Source organism: Ostrinia nubilalis, chromosome 20, assembly GCF_963855985.1.
Source record: "Ostrinia nubilalis chromosome 20, ilOstNubi1.1, whole genome shotgun sequence".
Classification (NCBI taxonomy): Eukaryota; Metazoa; Arthropoda; class Insecta; order Lepidoptera; family Crambidae; genus Ostrinia; species Ostrinia nubilalis.
The window spans coordinates 4298605-4324266 of record NC_087107.1 but is presented as its reverse complement, the minus strand read 5'-3'; the positions used below and the strand labels follow the sequence as shown (position 1 = coordinate 4324266).

At 34.7% G+C, this 25662-nt stretch overlaps 1 protein-coding gene across 1 annotated transcript in view; it reads left to right on the top strand.

The window, feature by feature from the left end:
• The window catches only part of LOC135081520 (PAS domain-containing protein cky-1), a 162717-nt gene that overhangs the window by 18694 nt on the left and 118361 nt on the right, over positions 1-25662 (top strand). The window contains exon 3 of the mRNA XM_063976247.1: positions 19777-19958. Coding sequence (XP_063832317.1) covers positions 19777-19958 — 182 coding nt within the window. The remainder of the gene's footprint in view (positions 1-19776; positions 19959-25662) is intronic.

Genomic DNA, 25662 nt, shown 5'->3' with positions numbered 1-25662 from the left:
GGGTGATGACTTGCGCTTATTCCCCGGCCAAAAGCGGCCAGTTTTACTAACACACTCCGAATACTGGACGACAACCATTATGGAGAGTGGAAAAAAATTGATGGACTCTAACTAAGTGATTTTTGCCTCTTTTAGTTTTTATATTACTTGGTAAAGTAACGGTGAAATTGAATTAATAAATTGTCTTTTAGAATCTATGATAAGTAGCCTGTCGCAAACAGATTGATTTTTCGAGTTTTCTTATTTAACTAGGTAACTGTACTACATAGCGCCATTATGATTAAAAAATACAGGGTGTTAGGTAAATGGGGTTATAAGCTGACACTAGCCCATGTTAACAGTGCCAATTCTGATTACAACTAAGGCTGGGTTGCACCATCTTACTTTAAGTTAACCAAACGTCAAAAATCTGTCAAATTACATACAAAAAACATTGGTTATCGTTATAGTTACGGTCAAAGTTAGGTGGTGCAACTTAGACTAAGAGAATTAACTATGTTTGTAGATAATATAATATTCGACTTCGATTTGAAATCGCAATCGCTGCACCAAGTTTTGAAGGTACATAAAAAATAATAAACGTATGAATTTTAGCGACACGAAACTATATTTATTATTTACTATTTATTTATTTATTTAATACTTATGTACTTAGGAATTTTAAAATGTACCTATATTGATGTTTTTTGATGAATACTGCATAATAGATGTACCTCTTGGTGACCAGAACATTTTTTTTCACAACTAAAAATACGGACATAATTTAGTAGGCACATTGCCCATTTTTTATACATAATGTATACGACACTCAATATCTCTTCATTTCACATCCACTATCCTAACAAAGTCCCAAACTAGTTCCCGCGAAGCATTTGTCCAAACATTCCTCGGTACCAAATCCGTTGCTAGTCGATAAATCATTTGTTGGTACAAATAATTGTACAGTTCCCCGCAAAAGCGTTATCGATTTCCGACTTTATCTTGCTAGAGTTAGAGTATAGATTTGTCAAGTTAATCTAGTGTGGGTGTACAGTCGGCCATCATGGCACGTGGACAGATGGACCAGTTGATAGGACGTAAGCCGATCAGCGCGCGCGCAGGTTTGTTTGCCGAGTGTACGTGGGAAGAAAAGTGTTTATTGTACCGATTTTAATGTAACACGTATGAGAAGTTAATCAAGTGATTATAATGACAATAAAGTATGTTTAATGCAGTAGAAAGTTATTATAATGCGAGGCATGCTCTTTTCAATTAATGAAAATCCACTATAAGTATAATCAAATACATTATAATTTATAATCAAATAAAGTGGATTTTCATTCAATGAAGAGACAAAAATCGTATTTTTTACCACACATGGGCATTTATTGTAATATAGCCAGTTTTTTGAGGATTTAGGGTAAAGCTCGCTTCCACCAAAAACACTTGATCACTTTTCATCAAGTGAGATCATCAGCAGCATCCATTTCATCATTAAATAAATAAAAAGTAGCTAATGCTAAAACTAAAATTTATATGGGAAAAACGCTCCTAAATTAGATATTTGGAAATAGCATGATCTCTAATGAGTGACTGTGTGAATTTACAATTCTAATATGTAAAAAAAAAAGTTTTGAATAATAAAATAGACAATTTCCAAACACTTTTCTCTCTGATTATACCTCTCTCAACTACACGACACGTGACACCTTGACACTCAGTTGACAGTCGATACCGCGGGATGTTTTGACACAATCATATGCTAATGATCCGTACAGCTCTAATCAATCCTTTGAGCGTTCGTAAACTCATTACCGGATAATGAATGCTTTAATTAGTGTATGTACCTACGTTGGTTATTAGAGCTGGGATTACAGGTTTACTATTGTGGACTAAGGCTGAGTTGCACCACCTAACTACGATCGTAACTATAACTATAACCGGCGTTTTTTGTATGGAGTTTGACAGATTTTTGACGTTTGTCAAAGTTAAATTAAGATGGTGCAACCCAGCCTAAGACTTGATCTGAAATGAAGAATAAGGTATGTGTTTCTTCTTCGTAAACAGTGTTATTTCTTGGATTGCCTATTCTTCAATTAGTATCTACTAGCGTTCCGCCCGCGGCTTCGCCCTCGTGGAATTTTGTCTGTCATAGAAAAACTTTATCACGCGCGTCCCTGTTTCAAAAACCGGAATAAAACTATTCTATGTCCTTTCCCGGGACTCAAACTATCTCTATGCCAAATCTCATCAAAATCGGTTCAGTGGTTTAGGCGTGAAAGCAAGACAGACGGACAGACAGTCTGAGTTACTTTGGGGCCGTTCAAGTATTACGTAAGCAGATTTCTTACCATTTTTTACCCCCCCGCCCCCGTTGTCATCAAAAGTAAGCAAAGCACTTACCCCCTCCCCCTATGCTTACGTAAACATTTTTAGTTATAAATGTTTTTTATACAGTGTGAGTCACGTTAAAGTGTACATATAAAAATAGATGAAACTAGATATTTTTATCGACAAAAAAGAGGTCAAAAATTTTTGATATTTTTTTTTTAATTTTTTATAGAATTTTTTTTCTTCCAATTACTTATTGTAAAGAAAACGTAATTACTTTTAAACTAAGCGGTATATCCTGATAAAGTAAAAACAGTAATAATGCTAAATAACAGGCGATACTAAAAAAAACATAAAATACACAAAAAAGGCCAACAAATAATAAAAAATGATACTTTTTGATAAAAAAAACTGCTTTTAAATTCGTGTTTTTTTGGTTATTTAATAAATTTCTGCAAAAAATGCCCCTATAACCGGTGGTTTTTATTACTTTGTATTATTCTCTATCGTATTACCTTCGTAAAACCAAAAATCGCATGTCTCTATCCCTATCACAACGTTTGCAATGATGAAATAACTAACGATGACGTAATCATCATCTAGACCCCCCTACCCCCCATGTCATCCAAAATAAGCAAAACAGAGACCCCCCCACCCCCCCTTGGTGCTTACGTAATACTTGAACGGCCCCTTTCGCATTTATAATATTAGTATAGATTAGTATACTCGTAGATATAGATATAGATTATATCTAGTAATATTAATGCACGTGTGGGTGCTCTTGTGCCTTTTACTATATCATTTGAATCGGCCTTCTTCGTCCTAAGGCAGTTCAATTTAGTTGGAAGTAATTCCATACACACAAAATGCCCGTGCTCAATTAGTTTTAAACACCCTATTGTCATTTATATCCCACTTGGGTATCACCTTTAGTAAATATTAAACCTCAATAACGTGAAGTTCAGTTTATTTTTAGGTTAAGGGACGATTGAATCACTTGTAATTTAAATGTATCAGTTTAAAGTTTGAAGTAATTTGTAATGGGAATGGTGTCAGTGATTTTAAGTTTACATGCACATTTAATATATTGTAAAGAAGCACTTAACTGTGAGATTATCTTCTTAATAGGTAGTATCATTAAGGTGTGAATACACTTGCTCAATAAAAAATTAAAGTAACAAATGTATAGAGAATAATAGACATTCTTCATCAGTAGAATTAGTTCTTTTTTACAATGTTATTATTTCTCAAGATTATAGAGCTTGCTCGTAACGTCAGAATCCTGTTAAAACTCACAAGATCGAAGCCCAAAACTCGTTTCAATCTGTCATGATTATGTTCTGTGATTTTCTTAAGTATGGAAGAACAACCAATGAAAAGCCTTAATCTATGAAATTTAAATTAGTCCAAAATCCTTAAACTACAATATCAGTAGGTATACATAGTTTGTTTAATTTGAACCAAAATGACAGCCACTTAACGCTGGTATTCATAATTGTGCGATTTCGATTTGGTATTTTTTATGTGTAAAGCTCAATAAAGATCTTATATTATATTCTCTGTTCTCTAACACCTTACTTTTTTCCCAAGTACCCAACAAAGTAGCTCTCCCATGTATCCATGCCTCAACACGTCCATTGCAACCGCACTCATTAAAGCAAAAACAATGGAAACAAAAACCGATCGCTTAGAAATGGAGCCATCAATTACGCGGGACTTTTGATTGATGCATCAATAAGTACATAAATCCATTAAGGTTGTACGCATGCGTTAATTGAACGTTTTCTACAGCTGTCAGGTGTGCTTGGGCGGGCTGGTCGGATTCGGATGCGGTACACTTGATGTGATGATCCTATTTTTTGCCTATTTGATTCGACGTATACTCGTATGTAGTATCTCAGTGTGGCCGAGAGATTTAGACAACTCAATGTTAAATCGATTTAGACATTTTTTCAGATGTGTGATAAAAATGTCATAAATAAGTAGCATCAGGTGGCATTTATTATTTGGAATCAAAGTTTTTTTTTATCAATATTAGGACTACAATGTGGCCTCGTTTCTTTGTAAGATTATTAGGTCTATTGGCGTGATATATACAGATTTGAAGAACAACAGGTTAAGATTATATTATTTAATAGTCAAACATTTTCCCGAATATTAATTATTATGCATTCAAACAAAAAACATCCTTGTTTATACATATTGAGTGTACATCCTCCTTAAGATTATATTTTGATGACGTAACCAATGTGAAATCCGTTGTGTTGAATTTAAAAGCCACTATTAGTAGCTTCATTAATTTCAATTTACAATACAATCAGTTTATTGAGGTTTAAGTGCTTTTAATTATGAATATTAATTTAATTGTTTTACAATAACATCAACTCATTTTAAATACAGTCGGATGTGCTGTCAGTCATATTAAGCCCAGAAAACGATTTCAAGTTACAGAGCTTAAATCAAATAATTTATTTATGCAAGTATGTTCCTAAAGAGCACTTTTGAAGCAATAAAATTATTATTTACCTTACTCAACTATTTTTATTAAAAAAGATGTGAGATACTACAGATTCTCAGAACTTCTAGACTCATTGTAACAAACAAACCTCCATAAATTGTTGACAGTCTCTTATAATATACAGCTTCCCAGTTTATTCTTCTGTTATTAACCTTGAATAGTTCCTGACTAGAATATAGTAACTAATAACTTATGACGCTTCCGAACGTTATTATAGTTTTGTATGAAATAAGCTGCATATCACATCGTATCTGAAAATTTGTATAAAATCGGACTCGTCATTGGCAAATTAAAGTTATGAAATCAAATAAGTATTTATTCAGTACCTAGGCCCTTTCCTGGGCACTTAATACACAGTGTTCCAAATATAGCGTGCCCCTTTACCAGCACTTCGGGACAACATATTTATGGGCTAAGGTAGCTTACATTGATAAATAATCTACTGAAATATGTACCTATCTACCATCGTTCGTTTCAGCCAAATTACGTATTTCCAAAGACTTCCCACAAAGAAAAACGACTGGTCCTGAACTGCCCGCATCCAGGTACTTCTCGCGACTTTCACTAGATCGTCAGTCCACCTCCACTCGAGAACTTTTGTCCATAACTACCATTTTGCATAGGAAATACGAGTACTTATTACAGTCTAGTTTTATTGATTACTATATTGTGCAATAGAACTTTAGATTTTATTCCATTCCACTTCATTTTCCACTTATACATTCGCCAGTAAAAAAATAATCTATAATAATCATTACGCTTCGGTGTAACATCCACCCATTATACTACGCTTTCCCACGAGGTAGATCGCAATAAATTATCGGGATCCAATATCATTGACTATTAAATCAAGTTCCGGCAGAGCCTGAAACTGAATCATATTTAGTGCAGGCCATTCTAACTGTTGCCGACATCACAACTGAAACTATAGAGGTGATAATGGCGTGGTGTATGATGAATGGGGTGACATTTCAACTGACCCACTAGGCTTAGCAGCATGAGTTATGAATGACACAAGCTATTGGATCCTTGCTGGTCTTCTAAATTTACTAAGACTGTAATCGTTAATGGGATTTGGCTCTTAATGCCCTTTTTTGAATTATTGGCTATGTTCGGAACTTCCTTATGTACTTATTACTAGTTATTCAATAGTTATTTTCAGCATGGTGCTTAAGGATTATATTTCTACTGGGATAATCTTGGCCTACACTAGTTGGAGTTTTGTTGGCGGTTAAGCTTCAAATCCCGGATAGTTAGGAGTTGCCACCGTGGACACAGTATGTAGCTAAAGTCACGTTATCCCCTTGTTTACTTTGTAGTTATGTAGTGCCTCATTTTGATGGAGGGCATCCTAAGGTGAGATAAAAGATGCGATCTCAACTCTCTCTATAATATTTTTTAATACTACCTGACCCGGCAAACTTCATACATCTATGTTATGAAATTCTAATGGTGAAAGAATTTTTTAAAACAGCCCTGTAGTTTCGGAGCCTATTACTAATAAATAATCTTTCCTCTTTATAATATTACTACAAACAAAACAATATTTCCTCTTTATAATATTAGTATAGAAACTAATTTAATTAATTGAATATAAACAAAACCCCGACCATCTCGTACACACAGCCAAACAGGTCTCACCTACTTTACAATCAATAACGCACAGCAAAATAAATATCGGACGAAAGATTTATTTCAATTACTTGAAATGAGCGTGAAATACAATTACAATACGACTGGCAGATGCGAGCTAAGAGGCGCCTGCGCCCGCGGTTCATTAAGCCGCGGGTATTTATTTATTTATTGCTAATTTTAATTTTCGATTAAGCCCGAGAAGTGACAGCACTAAGAGGTATGAAACCTATCGCAGTTATTGACTATCGCAGTGACATTAACTAGTTACGAAAAATGGGTAAATTCGTCACAGCATTATCTAAATATTACTTTTATGCAATTTTCAGTTGCGTATCCAATGACAGTTAAAAACTTTCCGCTGGAACAAACTTGGCCATCACTGGTTGGGTTTTTATTGGCGGTCAAGCTGTAGATCTGGCTACACAGAAGTTGCAGCAGTAGGAACGAGAGGTGGGAATAGTCCCGTTTTATGCCATTATTATGCTATCTGTATTATTAATATTACTGATATAAAAGTAAATTAGACACCTGACAGTAATGAGATATATTATAAGTTAAACTTATTTTCTTAAAGCCTTCATTATCAAAACAATACAACACACTTAACTAATTACTAAATTAAGCAATGAACATTTAGAAACATTTTATGAATAGTTAATTCAACACAACCTGTATAAGTGACAGACATACTGACGTGTTCTTAAGTGTTCTTGCACTATTTGGTACTCCATTTCAATGTTTCGAAGAGTTAAAAAGGTTAGCTGTAAAAGGGTTAGAAATAATTGAAAGTAATTTTTGATCAGAGATAATATAACTTTAATGTAAGGTAAATTACTCAATGTAGAGATAAGTAAGCAAAAAGTGTCTGAAGGCGTAATATATGTATCTTATCATGAAGTACTTGTAGGTACAAGGAGTTGTTGTCAATCAAAATAGTAATAATAAAATAATGAGATGAATGATTTTTCTTTTTTTAATGGTTGCATCCTCTTCGTTCCGTTTCATTATTGTAATAATTTAAACTTTACTCGATAAATTGCATTTTTAAATATTCAAACGTTCCTACGTAAAATGAGGTGTGAACTCAGCCCATACGCGCCTCAACCTTGGTCAGCACGAGGAAGTGGTGGTTACAGCCTCCGATACATTAGCGGCTGATTGTTACACAGCTGCAGAGACGGCATTGTGATTCAAATACAGTCAATGTCGCTGTAATAACTAAAATAACTACAATATTGTATTTAGTTTTCAGCCAGTATTCCATTGCAATATAATGTTGAAAGAGAAAATCTGAAAAAAAAATCACTCATTTAAGTAGGCTTAAGATGGCGTTAAAAGTGTAAACATTAAATAATTTTATCAATGATTCAAACAAAAGAGAGAACAGAAGAAAATAGCAGGTAGGTACTAAGACAAGGACCTTAGTAGGTGTTTGTAGTAGTTGATCAGCTGCAAAAATACCATTGGCTTATGTGCTGTCAACTGTACATGGAAGCTAATAATGTATTGTAATAATTAACGGCGGAAAATTTTATAATCTTTTAGATTTTTTATAACATATAAATAAGGTCTTGAAGAACGACCTTCGTCAACAAATAGCATTTTTTCTTCCGACACCGTCGCATAATGTATTAAATCATTTTACCATATGGATGCTCATTAAAGCATCCATTGTGTGATGCGATTAGCGCTTATGGTGTTCTTTGTTGCTCTTGGTTCTATATCCGCAATCATTTTGTGGCTTTGGGACAATCTCAATATGTTAGGTCATGGCCAATTACCTTTATGGTATACGAACCACATCAAGGTATACCTTATGTGCTAAGCTAGGACTTAAGGCTCTGAGACAGTGGCAGTGAAGGCATAGTTTCTCCCACTTAAGGAGAGTGACGGAGTACAGGGGTTTTAGTAGGTATGCTTTATCTTTCCGATGAAGTGAGGCCTGCATAACCTGCCCCGCAGGGTTCGTAGTTATGCAATTCAATGCATTTAAAAAATAGCGTATCGGGCGATGTGGAAGTCATAAGGGAGTCCTATGTTCAGCAGTGGACGTCCTGTAGTTGAAATGATGATGATGATTTTTTTTTGAGGATGAAAACAAAATGAACCATAGTTTCCACCTGTATATTAGTTACTCTTATAGGTACTTATGTAGATACGCCAGAGATTTTAGACTACATTTAGACAAAATTTTGGGGCCATAATTCAGATACCGTAAATGTAAAAGGACAAAAGTCTGCTTGCTATGCTTTTATAAACGGTTTAGTTGAAAATAGTGGTAACTCTCTTCTCTAATCATGTTTGTAGATCTTAACACTGAAGTCACAAAAAGATGGAATCAGTTAAGTATCTTTTCAGACAATCAAATCTATTTATCCCCACATTATTTTACGATTACGTCGACTTATGTCAACACACCACAATTTCTCAAATGTTCGTCAAAATCAATCCCCATACAACCGTGTGAACGTCAATTAGCTGGCTGACACCGTGAATCATGCGCATATGACTAATGATCAACACTATGAGAACGAAAATGCCATATTAGATGCGTTAGCCTTCACTAGTCTAAGCGATGCGTATTTGTTTAAGCGCCGCGGGCGCAGGTTGAAAAAGTTTGAGATGATGATTTGCTATTAGGTGTTGTCAAGTTTGCACTAGTATCTTGTCATCTCAACTGTTGTATTGTTTGACGTGTACAATGTATGTAAATAATAATAATAAATAAATATCTTTGGACATTTTACACTGCGCTTCTAGTCCCAAACTAAGCAAAGCTTGTACTATGGTTACTAGACAACGGATATAAACATACTTAAACACTTTTTTTTTGTAAATACATACATAATATTATACATAGAAAACACCCAGTTTAATACAAACAAATATGTTCATGCACACAAATGTTTGTACTGTGCGGGAATCGAACCCGCAACCTCCGGAATAGTAGTCCGTTTCGAACCACTGCACCAAAAGGCCGACGTATGAATGTAGAACCACAAATATCTAAATTAGGTGAATAGAATATTTTATGTTCTACAGTACAGGTAATATGGCTTTAAATAGTCCTTCAATATGGTCACCAGTATAATTAGCTTTACATAGACTTGATAAGGAATCCTTTAACTCCCGAGCGGCAACCATACGAGGTCGCAAAGTTGAAAATCGGAAAGAGCATATCAAAATTTATATAAATACCAATTTTCATTACTCCGGGAAAACTTTCTAGGTAACCCCATTATTTTGTACCAAACTGGACTATAAGTGTCTTCATGCTAAAGAAATTGATGCAGAAGAAGTTTATAAGTACTCGTAGAAAAAAGAAAAATTTTGACGAGCTGGTCTGAAACCACGTCTGTCCTTCACAATTCAGGTGCATGTGTCACAGTGCGTGCGTGTCGCGACAATTAGTGCATGCAAATGGGCTGCTAATGAGTGCTATTGTAGCAGCGCGTGCGTTGACCCACGATGTTCTTTTGTTTTGATTAAGCAAAGAGGTATGTCCATCGATAGGGAAGTAATTGGATTACTTTTAATGGTGACCTATTGAAGTGATTGTAAACTAAAACCGATGGTGGTGCCGAGGCAAGTAAGCCTCAGTTGCGGTTGCAAGTTCGATTTTCGCGGTGACAAACTTGAGATTAACTTAACTTAGGGTTACGCACATTAATAAAGTGATTCATTTCATACATGATTCCGATTTGTAGTCGCCATAGTACGAGTACATGCTCTTCTTAGATTACTTAGTTAATGTTTTTAGGAGACGAAAATAGTGTCAAACAAACCTTTTTCACTCCCTCAACAAAAGAAGTTTTAAAAATGTATTTCATTAAAAGGTCTCCTTAAGTATATGCCTATAAAACGCAAAATTGTTTCAAAAGTAAAAGGAATGAACCACTAGACAAATAATCAAACGAAATTTGAAGACTTCAATAAGCTTTCAAGTTGATTTGAAACCATAAACGCTTTGAAAGCTTCAACCAACCGCATTGTAACTGAAACGAAGCCTATGCCTTCAAAAATATCCTTGCGGCCATCAAATGGCAATAGGAACAGCAACTTTCACGGTACAAATTATTAGGGCGTGGTTGGCTTAATATAATGCGCTTGCGCCGCATTGTAATAGTTTGTACAGTCAGCTACGGAAACATGTGTTGTATGTTTAACCAGTGCTCTCACAAATAAAAATGCTCTAGTAATTATTTTAACTTTACAGTCGTTCAAGTTAACATAATACATACATACGTAGCATAATTCTGAATCGTTATATAAATCGGTTAATTAAAATAAAAACCTTAATTACTCGATTGTGAAAGTATACTAAATTCGGAGTTTTCAACGTTCGCCAACAACTGATGTTAGATGTGCTTGAGTTTCAAGCGTATTTCCACAATGTGAGCCCAAGTTATTATTTAGTGTACCTTACATATAGCAGATATTTTCCAAAATATTATTAGTTAGTTATTGGGTTTTTTTAATGTTAATTGTATGGATTTTTAAAACACATTATGTTTTTTTTTTGTTAAATTTTTCTGTCGATTGTTATAAAAGGTGAATCAATGACCGAGGTCTGTTTATAAATATTGAGTTTGACACTGATGTGTGTTATACTCTTCTATTTTAGAGATAACATATCAGTTGCAAGTTTCTGTATCTGAGTGTACGTTAAATGTCCACTTATCTTGTCGGCCCGGCTTATTCTGGCGAATGCACTTTCAGATATCGGGTGTTACGCTAAATATTATGTGGGTTAGGTTTTAAATATCGACATTAACAGGCATGAGCTTAGGTTACACTAGTATTTTCAGAAATATTCTGGACCAATTTTATGTTAACTACCGCTAGCAAGTAGTAAATTCTCTCTCAAATCTCAACCTTTGGAAACTTTAAATACCACCATTTACTTGGGATAAAAAATGTACTAAGTAAATGGAGTAGATAAAATTTACCCTATTCAATATTCTGCTTGTGTAATCTGTCTGTCAATGTTGCTCCAGAAGTTTTAAAGTAAGAAAAAAGGTAAATAACTCGTACCCACTTAGGCTAAGGCGGTTACCTCCGAGGTAGCACTAAAAATTCTGACTTCATTCTATCAGAATACGTGATAATTGTATGTCATATCTTTCGCATGTAGTCATCTATGTTTTTTTACCTATATTAGTTCAACTGTATATTTTATTCATAGCTTGAAGCCTTTTGAGTCGAGTTTGCTAAATTTTTTAAGTCTTTCTCCCGTTAACTGAATTGAGATTCTTAGCTTGAGCGTTCATACTTAAGTAGAGGATGTGTCTATCAAGCTAGAAATTAATCTGAATTCAAAAATTGGGCTTTTCTTTTGTTATTAACATTTCTGCATAGATAGTAAGTAAGTACTATTAAAGGCCGGTAGATCTATTCTCTTAAATAAAACACTGGATACACAACTTTTACATTATATTGCCTTATTCAAATTACAATTCATCACTTAGCACAAAAGCGCGCGGAATCATCTCCGCGCGTCCCTCTATTCTGACGTTTGATTCTCGTGTGACATTGACATAACGTCAATGTCACTATGACAGCAGCTCATTGAGTATTGACTATAACGATACCGCTATTTTAACGTTTTATATTTTTCACAATTAACAGTACAAATTTCTTTGGCCAAATTGGACCTTGTAGGACATCATGAATGTCACAACTCTCACACACTGCACTGGAGCTAACTAGATTCTGTGAACAGGTAAATTCCACCATGTTGGAAGTGAAGCTATAAGAGCGATGTGAATGTGCCTGTAAGAAAAAGTCATCAAATAGTGATGGATATTTTCAGTGAAGATTATCGATAGTCTCTATAATTTGTATTACACGGGCTAAGTAAACATTTTGATAGAAATACTTATGTCAGTTTTAGAAGTAAAAGACACAACATTAAACCGCCCTTCGTGTATGTTTGCCTTGCGCAAGAAAAATAAATTAATTAAAAGTTTAAATATTCACTGGTTATTTTTACAATGTCAATCTACGACTATGTTTTTATGTGCCGATGGAATTTATGGCCGATTACAGAATCTTGTTATTGTTTACTTTTCATTTACAATATACAGAATCTATTCAGTTTTTAATCTGTCTTATACCTGCAAAAAAAAAGCTCTCAAGAAACTCTCTTGTGAATATTATGTGATCCCGTTCACATTCCGCAGCTCCAATCAATCGATATCGATATTATTGTATCGACACACGTCACCACTAGCATGCAGGCGTGTGATATGAGGTAAAATTGCACAGCCTGCAGGCCGTACGTTTAGACCACTTTCCACGGCCAGCCAATTGTTCCAGCAATCGGCTATTATAGTTAACTATAGTTATATCATCACTGTAAGTTTTGTCAAAAACATGATAGATGTGTGCGATTAGACTCTCTCTATTGTTTATTTAGGTAAGTAATTCATGATATTTGATTCAGTGGCTATAGACAATGTGGCGTCTAACCTATCGATTTCGATTTGATAAAGTATGAATCTTTTGTACCACATTTAAAGTAAATAAATGATGATACTGATTCTGCTCAGTTCAGCTGTGGACGTCCTATGGTTGAAATGATGATGATGATGATGAAAGTGTATTATTTTTCAAGAACGGTATCCATATACTCTATGTATCACAATAACATCTGAGCAACTATTACAATATTCCCTCTACAGACCTAGGCACTCGTTACTTTTTTTAAATTCCAGATTGCTGACTTTTGCACCAAAATTACAAACTTTGGGTACAATTTAACAAGTATTGCAATAGCAAAGATAGCAACATTCTAAATAATTTCACCACTGTGCAATAATACGCAGTTACAAAAGCGCCAGGAACGTTTAGCGTCGTAGACAAGCGACCACAACGCCATTTGTCTAAAACGACAAAGGTAGCGTCGTACAGTCACTGGCAAAATATATGGCTAACCAAAATAAAAGTCAAAATTTGGTCAATAATTGTGAAAACTTTGAGTCATTAATACAGGGACATATTTTTTGGACATGTACAATTTTATTTATATCTATCTATATTACGTGTTTACTTAGTTATAGGTAACCCAAAATTTTTACAAAACTTTATTCAGAAGTTTTAAAACGTCGCGTGCTCATTATGTATGTTATCTCCTTATAGCCATTCTGATGTGAGTAGAACTTACCACTTTTCAAGTTAAGAGTGTCAAAGTTAAGCCAAAGAAGTTAACGAACATACGAAGCATAAAAAAATGACGAGTCCGTATTTTCTTTGAATACTGAGGGTACGTGCACTTTACACAAAAAATACTTCTTAAAATACGTAAGTATACAAATAATCCGTGGAGAACCAATCCCGGTTCTTTTGATAGCATTAAAAGAGGCTAATTTTTTCACAGATGAAACAGCCTTAGTAAGATTACAAGACAATACATTTACGACTGTACAATCTCCTTGCAAATAAATCTATGAAATCTAGATGCACAGTATAAACATGCAGTAGTAATAAAGCCTTCCTGGAACACAGTATTCGGATTTATAGACCGCGTTTAGAGCGATAGAGGAACTCCCCGGTACCTAATGCTTGGTCCGTGTACTGCACACGCTGATACGGTGTTTGCGGTTTCTGTGGACTACCCTTGGGGTGTGGTCTAAGTGAAGAGAAACTGGATCCTAACACAAGCTTATTTAGCTTACCACCTAGAGGTTCAAATCATTAATATTTTTTAAGAAAAAGTATAAGTATTTTTTCTATTTTGGTCTTGACACGACAATGTTTACCATTGATTTTAACTCTTCCTTGTTGTTTGCGGGACTATTTCTACATCGAGTTACGTCGCTATTTCTAATGTGAAGTCAAGATCTAAGGTTTGATCGCTAATAAATCTAACTAATGAATTCAAATTCAAATATTTATGAATGAATGAATGAACCAATGAATGCCAAGTTTGTTCAAGGAGAATGGACCCGCTGTCCTTTTGAAGTTCCTCTCAATTTTTTCCAACTCGGATTTATAGATTTCGTCATAAAATCATTTGAACAATAAATAAATGTATAGAACCACTCATTAGTATTTTTTATAAATCTTGTACCTAAAGAGAAAGATTTTTTGTTGCTTTCATTAAAATACGAACCTTCTTTTTACGGATGGTCCATTTAATAATACCCACAATTAAAAAATCGCTCGCGCTCATGAATCCCACCAACCTGAACCTGATATTGGAAAATTGTCTAAATTATTAGTTGCCTTTGTAACGGCTCGCAGCGTGGGAAAACAAGGCTTCCTACCACCGGCAATAATAGCAAGACATTGTTAGTGTGCAGCCCAAATATACCCGCTACCATGTGTGGTGATGTGTGGAACATTATCGGAATCATAAGCTGTGAGTGGTATGTAAAGTCACTCAACGAAGCATGACATTCAGAATCTGGAATTTTTGTTTTTGCATCATGATGTTGTTAAAATCTTTTTAACGCGGCTTCACCAGCATGTAATTCAGTTTGTCATAACAATACGAGTATTTTAAGTACATACCTACTACGAGTATTATTAAGTACTACGAGTATAAAGTTTTAGTTTTTCCATTTGGTAGTTTGCGCGTCAAAGAGCAAAGCAAATCCATCAAATAATTTCTGTAGCCGTTCATCAGACTAAGCTAAACAGTTTTATTTCAAACTAGCATCTAATAAAACATCATTAAAATGCTCTGAGTTTTTTAAAGAGACCGTGCGATGAAGACCAAAATTAACGCAAGCGGAGGCGCGGGGCAGAAGCTAATTTTAATAACATAATTTAGTTCAACATAATCGCATAAAGTTCAAGGAAAAGCTCCTTACATCCATTAAATGAGCAGATTCGAAGTGACAAGTGTGAAAGCACTTGCTAATCCACTCGTGCGTTTCCTCGTCTTCTAATAAGCAGTAAGTGACGCCCCGATGCGGCGGAACTAACCGGGCCATTACTACTGAGGGGGCAGAGGGCGCGTTAACCTTGACACGTGGATTCGAGTAGGTGCTTTATTTGCGGGAGTGGAGTTGAATAATATGAGCAGTTTTGAGGAGTTTGAAATTTAGTTAAGACTCATTCCTCATACAAATTACAGTAAACCGTAGGTTCTAATCGAACATGGAATTCATACAAGTTTCACTTACAAGATTCACTCCGAGTTTCAAATGGAAGACACTTAAAACAAGACGGGATTCTGGACTAATCATGATAGAGTTTTAGATATCCTATACCAATTTTACGAGTAACTTTTTTTTATTCACAACAAGGAAGCTCTTGGCCTGTATCTCACCTGATAGTAAGTGATGAGCAGGCCGAAGGTGGAAGCGAGCTTCACCCAGAATCCTCAACCACTGAACTTTTTATGTTACTGATGCATACACTTGACTTTGACACGTTACTTTATTCGCATGTGTTTAAGAAAAGTACAAAAAAGATAATATTCTTTATTCGTTCAAAACTGTATACCTTCTCACTTAAGTTAACAGATTTAATAACTTCATACTCATTTTGAATACCATAAAGATCACGTTCGCTGAAATTCACACGGATTGATACAATGCAATATTTTTCGCACGCTTTACATTCCGATATCCCGTGGGATTGGTGGGAAGAGTCTTCAATCAGTGGCACAAAGGGGCGAGATTCAATGAGTGAGTAAACCCCTTATTAGCTAATATAGTGGAGCACGCGATCTGCGCAAACGCAGGCTCCGCTTGCAACTGATGATTTGAATTTTTATTTCTCAAAATAATTTCAGAATTCATAATATTAAGAAACTAAAATGAATGGTTACGACTGCATTAGTAAGATTTCGCTTGCAACTGAAAATTTGTATTTTTATTTCTCAAAATAATTTACAATTCATAATTTTGAAAAACTAAAACTGAATAAATATTTCGTCTGCATTAGTAAGATGGTAATTTAGAAAACGATGGAGAGATGGTATTTAAGTGGATGTGATTGAATGGGTATCACTTCTAGATTTACTATTTTATTTTTTTAATGACTACAGTCTAACATTCGATTTAAAAAGTTTAAAAGAATTGTGATTCGCCTAAAAATAGTAAAAATGTACAAAAAAATTTGAGCTCAAAAAGCTTGAAAACGTATTGAAGCTTTCCAACCGGATATAGTTGAGGTAGGCTCTGATCTGGTGGCTATCACTATGACTTATTGCAACTGGGCCTTATTAGGCAAACCTTATATACATTAAACCTATCTGGTTCAAAACACACGACGCTAAATAAAGCCAGGTATATTCGCCGTGGGAACGAGATGCAAGACGAAAGCTAACCTATTGTATGTTGGACTAATCTATATTTTTTCATCCGGATATAGGCAGTTGGGTCCGGTGACAAGTTAATAAATAGAGGTAGTATATTTGAAAAAATGTGACTTATTACTCGACCGGGCCTTATTAGGCGAACCTTATATCTGGTGCAAAACACGCGGCGCCAAGTAGAGCACGCCTGATATATTCGCCGTGAGAACGAGATGCATTACCGCCTCAGACGAGAGCACTGGCTCCTAACCTATTTATGTTGGGCTAATCAATATTTTTTATCCGGATATAGGTAGTTGGTAGATCTGGCGGTGACAAGTTAATAAATAGAGATAGTAAATTTGAAAAGATGTGACTTATTACTCGACCAGGCCTTATTAGGCGAATATAATAATAATAATAAATACTCTTTATTGCACACCAGATAAAAAAACAGAAAGAAAAAGAACACATAAGGTACAATTAGGCGGTCTTATCGCTATGAAGCGAATCTTATATCTGGAGCAAAACACGCGGCGCCAAGTAGAGCACGTCAGACGTCAGGTATATCCGCCGTGGGAACGAGATGCATTACCGCCTCAGACGAGAGCACTGGCTCCTAACCTATTTATGTTGGGCTACAGTTCACTAGTTCACGTCTTGGAGAAAGCAGACTACAAAAGGCCTAGGCTAAGCTAGATACAGTTTAAAATTATTAAATTGTTGCTCTTTCAACTTTAATAAAGGCAGTATAATGTCCAAGCTAATTTTTTGTTTGATGAAATTGAAGGAGTCTACAAATCTGTTAATATATTATCGTGACTCTAATATAAATTGTGGGATTTCTTTTACTGGGATCCCATGTTTTATAATCCGTTGTTTTACCTAGCTTTTTTAGCCAACCGTAATATTTTATGGCGGAAAGGTTGACGTAAAGGATTCCACATGGAAAGAATGAAATTCAGTTCGTTTTTGTACTTGTTTTTCTGTGTATATTAATTAACTATTCTGTTTTAACACTTTTAATGATTTCCTTCTAAGCAATTCGCATACCTACCAGACTATTATTTCCTACTCTATCTGTTGATCGAATTAAATTTAATACTTGTATTGTTTTAAAAAAAAATCAACAAAGAACAGCGCACATTAAATTTATTAGCCAGTTAAAAAATTTTTAATGAATCACAATCGAAATAATACACGTTAAAAGCATATTCATATACCTACGATATTAATTCATCGTACATTTCCAGAAACGCATTATGTTGTCATATTAATAGATGTTAATGCTCAGGTAGCGAGTAATCCTTAGCTTGCCAAATGTCAAAGGGCAGTATATAAAATTATATGCTTTTAAATAAATAAATCACATAATTGCATGGAACCTTCCAACGGTGAACGCATCAACACCTTATGGTTGTTATTATTAGTGATTAATAATGATTACTAACTTCGCATTATTAATAATACACCTGTCAATGGCAATGTGGGGAGCGACAAATCAATCGCAAAATAAAAGAAACTTATTTTAAATCTTAGAAACTAAATATTAACAATGAATTTGTAGGTGCACTTAATGTATTTTGAATATAAACATAATAATCTCGATATCCTAATGTTTAATAATTTATTTAATTCTTATCACATTTAATATTTCGTACGTAATTCGTAACACATTAGTTTTGTTGATTAGTTTCAGTGCATAATCAATCAATTTTTGGCTTTGCTTCCGATTAAAACTGAATAATTCTTAAAAACATGACAAATCATTGTATTATTGCAAAAAAAAAACAGATTTTGCTTCATAAAAGATTACACTGATTATAAAAATGCAATGAATAAAAAATATACTTCACGGACTGAGTAAAAAATTTTAGTAAGTAAGTTTGTGCACTTATAAATATCGTTTCAATTTTCCCGTTATTGGTTAACTTTATAATACTGACGTAGTACACCGGGGTCGTAAAATTACATAAAAGAGGTTATAGGCAAATCACTGTATATTGATAAATCACCTTCACTAGACCTCTAAACTAATAGTCAACATGTACCCGACATGTTACGTATCCGATTAGAAAAACCTTTATGCAATTGCATCTTAAATTTTATTATACTTCCGAAATTATTGAATTACCTTTTGACCAATTTAGCTGACCTTTGTTACAATTACCAGGCACAGTTCTCATATCAAGGTTGTATTGAGTTTTTGAAAATAATTCGCGTTATAATAACATTTTTATCGACGATTTGCGTTAATTGTTCCGATGAGAATCTGTTCCGAAATGTGGAACTAATTTTATACGAACATAACAACTAAATTGAGATGTAATTTACTTATGTAAGAACTAAAATTGTGGCTAAAAGAAGTGCGAATCCGAAATATGTGTAAAATTGGTTCAATTAAATAACACGTGGCTGATAAAAATCTGGATTTGCCTTTTTTAGTTTTGTTTTATGTATTTTACTTTGTATTTGTATCAGTAACATAGTTTTCAGTTGACATCATAACTACTGCAGTGTTTCAGAAAAGTTAAAAAAAAAACTCATTAAAAAACTCATTAAAACTCATTTATTTCTGTAAATAGGCTTAAAAAAGCGCTTTTACACGTCCCAGTATTAATTTCTTTAAACATTCTTTAATATCGATATCCAGAGGTCAGCACTAAAAAGTCTAGGGAAACTACAAGTAAAATAAATAAATAGGGATACAATCACAATACCTACCTTTTGTCTATTTCATCGGACAGTATACTCGTAGCTATCCCCCGTAATGTGACTACTCGATCTTCAGTTCTAGGATTATATTTATAATGGAGCCAAACTGTAGACCTCGCTGTACATTTGCAGAGTGCAGTGGTAGAAAAGGTAGAGTCAGTCCCGTAATCTCGTTAATCCTCAAACGCATTATCTCTTGACACGGGTGATGAACCTCGCAGAGTGCAGTGGTAGGAAAGGTATATAGTCAGTCCCGCAATCCAGTTATTCCTTAAACACATGTCTTAAGATGGGTGATAATCTTGAAAAAGGAACCAGATAAAAAACTTAAATTGCGTTTCTTTCCTAGGTTCGACCAGGGCAAATCGACGAAAGGCGCCAGCAAACTCCGCCGAGACCTCATCAACGCAGAGATCGCGAACCTCCGGGACCTCCTGCCCCTCCCCCCCTCCACCAGGCAGAGGCTATCCCAGCTCCAACTCATGGCTCTAGTCTGCGTGTACGTCAGGAAGTCCAACTACTTTCAGCAAGGTCAGTGTTTATCGGATAGTAAGAACTAACCGTGTGGTTCCAGCAGAATAGAATTAGCCTGTGATTCCGGCAGATTAAAATACTCTGTCCGTAGATGTCATAATGAAGAAATATGAGACCTCCACAACCCTTTTGCTAGCGAGGAGAGTGAGGCCTTCCTTTTTCCTCCAGTAAACTATTAGAGAGGTTCGTCCTTCTGCAGTGGAGACTATAAGTCCTGATGATAAATAAATAAATATGATGATGACCAAGAATTTGTCTAAAAACCTAGAAAAGTGCGCATTTTGCAAAGTGGAAATTTTTCGAAATGCGCATTATGAGTCGAGAGCTCATTTTGAGAAGTGCGCATTCTGTAACCCCCTTTTAATATCTTTCTGATTCTCTCTATTACTATTTTCTGTTTATAAGCAACATTTAAATTTTATTTCACATGAGAACCGAATAACACCTTTAGAAAACGACCTTATACTAAACTTAGTAGACAGCATATCAGTGTCTTTATTAGACCTTCCAATTGAGAAACGTACCACAAAATGGTTAATAACGTTCGGAGCGTCAACACATCAAGCGCTTAACCACTTGGCAGCCGTCAGACGTCAACAGTGTCAAGGGCGGATGCAACAACTTTGATCCATCATAACTGGTGATAGCTTCAACTTCGAACGTTCATAGGGGTGCGCGTGAGTCGATAGTTTTCGTATCGAATTGTTTCTAAGTTTTCCTGTAATTAATTACAAAGCAAATCGATCATCAATATTCATCAGGTAATAAAAAATATTCCTGATATCTTGAAAGATTTTGTGTCCATAATACCTACTTAAAATTTTGCCTGCGTTATAATTCTTGAGTTAAACATAATTTATAAGTACTAAATTTTTTTTAATGATCTACGGATATTGGTTTAGGTCCAGGTATTTAATTACTAACCATATTCAGCCTACTGGATCTGTCTTGACATTGTCTTGAAGTGAACTGATGGTGATTCTAAAAACGTTGTTACCTGAAAACATCCGTCATATATCGGGTTATTGTCTCAACCTTAGTAAAGTGTGAACTTTAACATAAAATAAATGACATGCGAATAAAATCTATCGATGTAGGAGAAAACTCTGCCACATCCCTAGCTCTAACGACAATGGTTCGATCAGCGGAGCAATTTGCCGCGTCAACGCAAGGTCGGATTTCACACCGAACGTGTGTACAACATATAATGTTTTTAACATTTTAAAACGTAATTTTATTACGGCGCGTGTGCGTTTTAAGAAAAAACTGCGTTTTGAACGATCAATCTTGAATTTAAAACGGTTATTCAAGAGTTTAAGCTCTGAATGTGACAGATAAAATGAAGATTTAAATAATCGTTTATTCTTAGCCAAGTTAGGCACGTGTAGAGATTGTCGAGCCAATTTAATTTCAAATTATTTTTAAATTATATTCATACAAAAATAAGCAGTATTTTTGCATGTTGTAATATAAGGTAATATTCGTATTTTTGCAAGAGTTTTGTGGAAAAGATACCTTATAGTCATATCTTCTTTAACGACTGAACCGCCAGAAATGTGCTATACCTACTTACGAGTGTAAATAGGTAATATAAACTTTTTCTTTCTGTCCGTATAGTAATAAAAGTTTGTCTAATGACTATACTATACTTAGAAAACACACGAGCATTACAAAAATGCACACATACTAAAACACGTCAGCCTTGAGAACAAAAAAGCGTGCAAAAATTCATAATTACGTAACAAAGTCGTTCCCACGATCTGACGTGGCTACCGTTGTAAAAAATGCCGTATCGTTTTTGATAGGAAAATTAGAGAAAATTAGCGGTCCGGGCAGTGCTACCGACTGATGGTTATTGGCCCTAATGGTGCCTGCAGGGAATCGAACTTGGGCCGTGTCACGGAGCTGCACGCTACCGGCTCGGTTTACATGGAGCGGGTTAAGACAGCTTTTTGAACTTTATTTTTCAGTTCCTGCTAGAAATAAAGCCGTATCCGAATGATATTTTAGCCTTTTAAATATTGATTCAATTAAAAGAAAACCATTAAGAAATTATTTTAGTCAACACAAAGTATTGGGCCACGATTAATTTAAGGAATCACTCCTATTAATCTTAATACAACAAGATCGCAATATTATGTTTTCATACGCTTTAATATTTGTCACTTAGGCCTGGCTTTTTGATTCGTAGTTAAATTAACCAATGGTCAAATTTTGCTACTAATATGTAAACTAATGGTTAATAAATGGACTTAAAGTCAAGCTAACCATTGTTCGAAAAAAATTTTTTTCTGATATTAACCACTTGTCATTTGACATCTGTTAAATTTGACCATTGGTTAATTTAACTACGAATCAAAAAACCGGACCTTAGTGTACAGAAGCGATTCTACGCATTACTGCTATTTTAAAGAAAACTAACTTTACGTTACACATTATTCTTGTTCTTTAAGGTCGAACCACATTAATCGGCGTTGCCTAAAAGTCACTTCATGCAGCGACGCTTTCTACAGCCCTTACACGCCACACACCATACAAAAATATTATTAAGAATATTTTGACGTTTTCTTCCCCGCGTGCAGTGAAGCGCAGCGCCGGCGCCGCGCCGTTCAAATATGGCCTGACCTTTACATAGCCTGATCGGTGAATCATCATCCCCATGTGAACCCACCCTGCACACATTTCGCGAACATTCCCGGGGGACAGTCTTGCGCGTATCGCACGATACCTCTCATCCGAGATCCTATTCTGGTGCTTACATTAACCTTCGAATTGACTGACAAGTTTTGTTTGTAAGTAGTTTATTAATCTACAGTTGGATCTGAAGCTTTGACTTGACTTTGAACTCAATTTCACTGACATGAAATGGTTACGTTAGATGTGTTCCGAATCTACAATAAAAACAATTTATTTTTACTTATGTTTGAAGCCTCTATAAGTATTCTTCACAATACTTACCTACCTAATCCATATTATTTTCGTTATTTTAAGAGAGTTTTTTAAAGTCTCACATAAAAATTACGGAATAAATGTATCTGACAGAACTCAAAAATTTACTTTAGTTCGAGATGTGTTTGTTTGACTCTACTTAACCTACTCTGCTACTGCTTAATACAATTGCGATTACACCTGTTATTGTTGTGAAATTGTCAGTCTATTAAATCAACATAAAATATACTCAACAAAGAAAAGAAAAAGATTAAGTAATTGTAATTGCAAAAGAAAATCTTACAGTTACAATAACCACAACCGTTCTCCCAACTAAAGTGGTACTTAATAAAGAATCCCCTACAGTATTCCCGTGAATCTCCAGAATAAGCCGCGGGAGTCGATAAACGTTCAATTGTCCGATCGTGGGAAACGCCGTTTGCATATGATTTCAAATCTGATGACGGCCTCCGAGCCTTGTTGTCTTATTTCGCTGCAAACGGGTTTTTGATGGGGATAGTTTTGAAGTTACTAGCTGGGGAACGTACTACTGTTATACGGCTTGAGTTTACAAAGTTTTAATCTGATTTGTGAGAAATAATACTGCAATGTACGCTTTTTTGTACAGAATTATGTCACTACGCGCGTAAACGCAACGCACTATCAAACCGCGCGTCAAAATTCAACACTACACATGTAGAGACAAAACGGCGTTTTTCAGCGTACAAATTATTATAAAAGTTCTATTACACTGAATATTAAAATAAAATAAAATAAATTAATGGATATGAGATTGACAAAAAGCCAATAATTTTTGCATTGCAAAAAACTGCACTGCATAGTCATATTTTATTTAATAGCAAGGGGTTAACGGTTTAACAAAAAGTCCATAATTAATATCAGCAATAAACATGATGCCATCCATAAACCTAGAAAGTATTAAACTCAAGACCTCCAATCAAAGAAACGAAAAACACAAAGCACACAAGCATTAAAAATCGGACAATACAGGTTCATCCTAATTAAGTCCACCCCACTCCCAGGGCGGTATGCAGAAATTGCTGAGAAAGCATGCGGCGTGCGTGCGCGCATGGTCCATAATACCACCATTTAAAAGGAGTGGGAGCTGAATCAGATCGGTGTAACTAAAGTGAGTATTGGTGGTTTTTAAATGAAGATGGACCTGCATTTGATATCAATTGTACTGGTAGATGCTGCAATTTACCTCTGCTGAATTAAAACAGTTGATAAAATACAGAGGTCAAAGTTTATGAAAAGAAGCTAAGTAAACTTATAAAGAGGAACAATATTGAGTTTACTCTGGAGAGTTATTTTGGAAAACAGGGTAGAAAAATAGTGAACAAAAATTACCTATGTAAGAGGAGTCTGGTTATTTTTCATTTGAATTACAATTGTTTTGAATATTTCATAGATACCAGTCATAGAAGTCATTCCTATTTGAAAACTTAACTTGGCATTATTGATTGATAATTTTTTGAGGAAATTGATGCTTAAGAAAAGAAAAATTCATATTTACAAAACTCGTAGTGTCATAAACGATTTTAAATGAATATACATTCCATAGATTATAAAATTATAAGATAATCACAACATCTTAACTTAATAGTTCATTAAAAATCTCTTACGCGTCTCAGCTCACATGACTAATGGTCACAGCTTAATATCACTCAGTATACCCATTACAAACTATTTACAGTCATTATTAACATTAAGGTGAGTATAGACTAGATAGAGCAACGAGCAGCTTTAGGACATGTTTTACCTACTCAAATTCTCTGTTTGGCTTAAAGGTTAACTGGTAGAGAATGCACATGACATTAAGTTTGCCTTTTGTACCGCAATTTTTGTATGAAAAAAATATTTTAAAGAAAAAATAATGTTCTAGTTTACCCTTTCACTAACCAAATACTCTAGTCTAAACTCACCTTTAAGCAACTCGTGCGATACCTCGTGTTAACCTGGATAGGGATTACGTTAGATTAATAATAAATTATCAGTTATTAATAGTAATTTGTTCGCGTTACTATTTGCTTTGCGTGAATCAAATTCATCAATGTAGGGACAAAATTAGGACACGGAAATTATAAATTGCAGCCATTTGTAAAGTAAATATATGGAAGTACATTAATTGTAGAGACATTTATTTATCAAAAGTACGTTTATTGCTATAAATCAGTTACTTGCTGATAATAATGTTTAAGAATGTGCAATCATAGTATTTAATCATTTAAGAAACTCGTTACAAATTTTTTCAACTTGAATATCTTGGCTCAAAATTAATAATTCCAAGTAATAGGTAATTCACAAGCAGAAAACGATACCCCAATGTTTATTGTATTTACATATTTACATTGAAATCCATTTTTCTTATTATTTATTTATTTTTTAATAGAATAATAGAGAATTTCTTTTAGAATGGATCAGTATTTTGTGATTAAGAAATTATTATTTTGCAGTTTTATTTAAATGTCAAGAAATCATGCTTGGTATCCTTAAAATGTACCAATGAAACGTACAGTCCATACTTTTCATTACAAAATAGCACCTTTTCTTTACAATGTAGTTGTAAATAATTTGTTACAGAGACCTCCATGTTCGATCGTACATAAACTTTTGTCCCCTTCAAGGCATTTATCACAGTCCGTCCCATTCGCACACCGTTTACAAATAACCTAGAATACGCGAACGTGATGCGGGCGCATCAACGTATCATTACGCGGGGAGCGCCGCGGCGCGCGCGCACTTAGCGTGC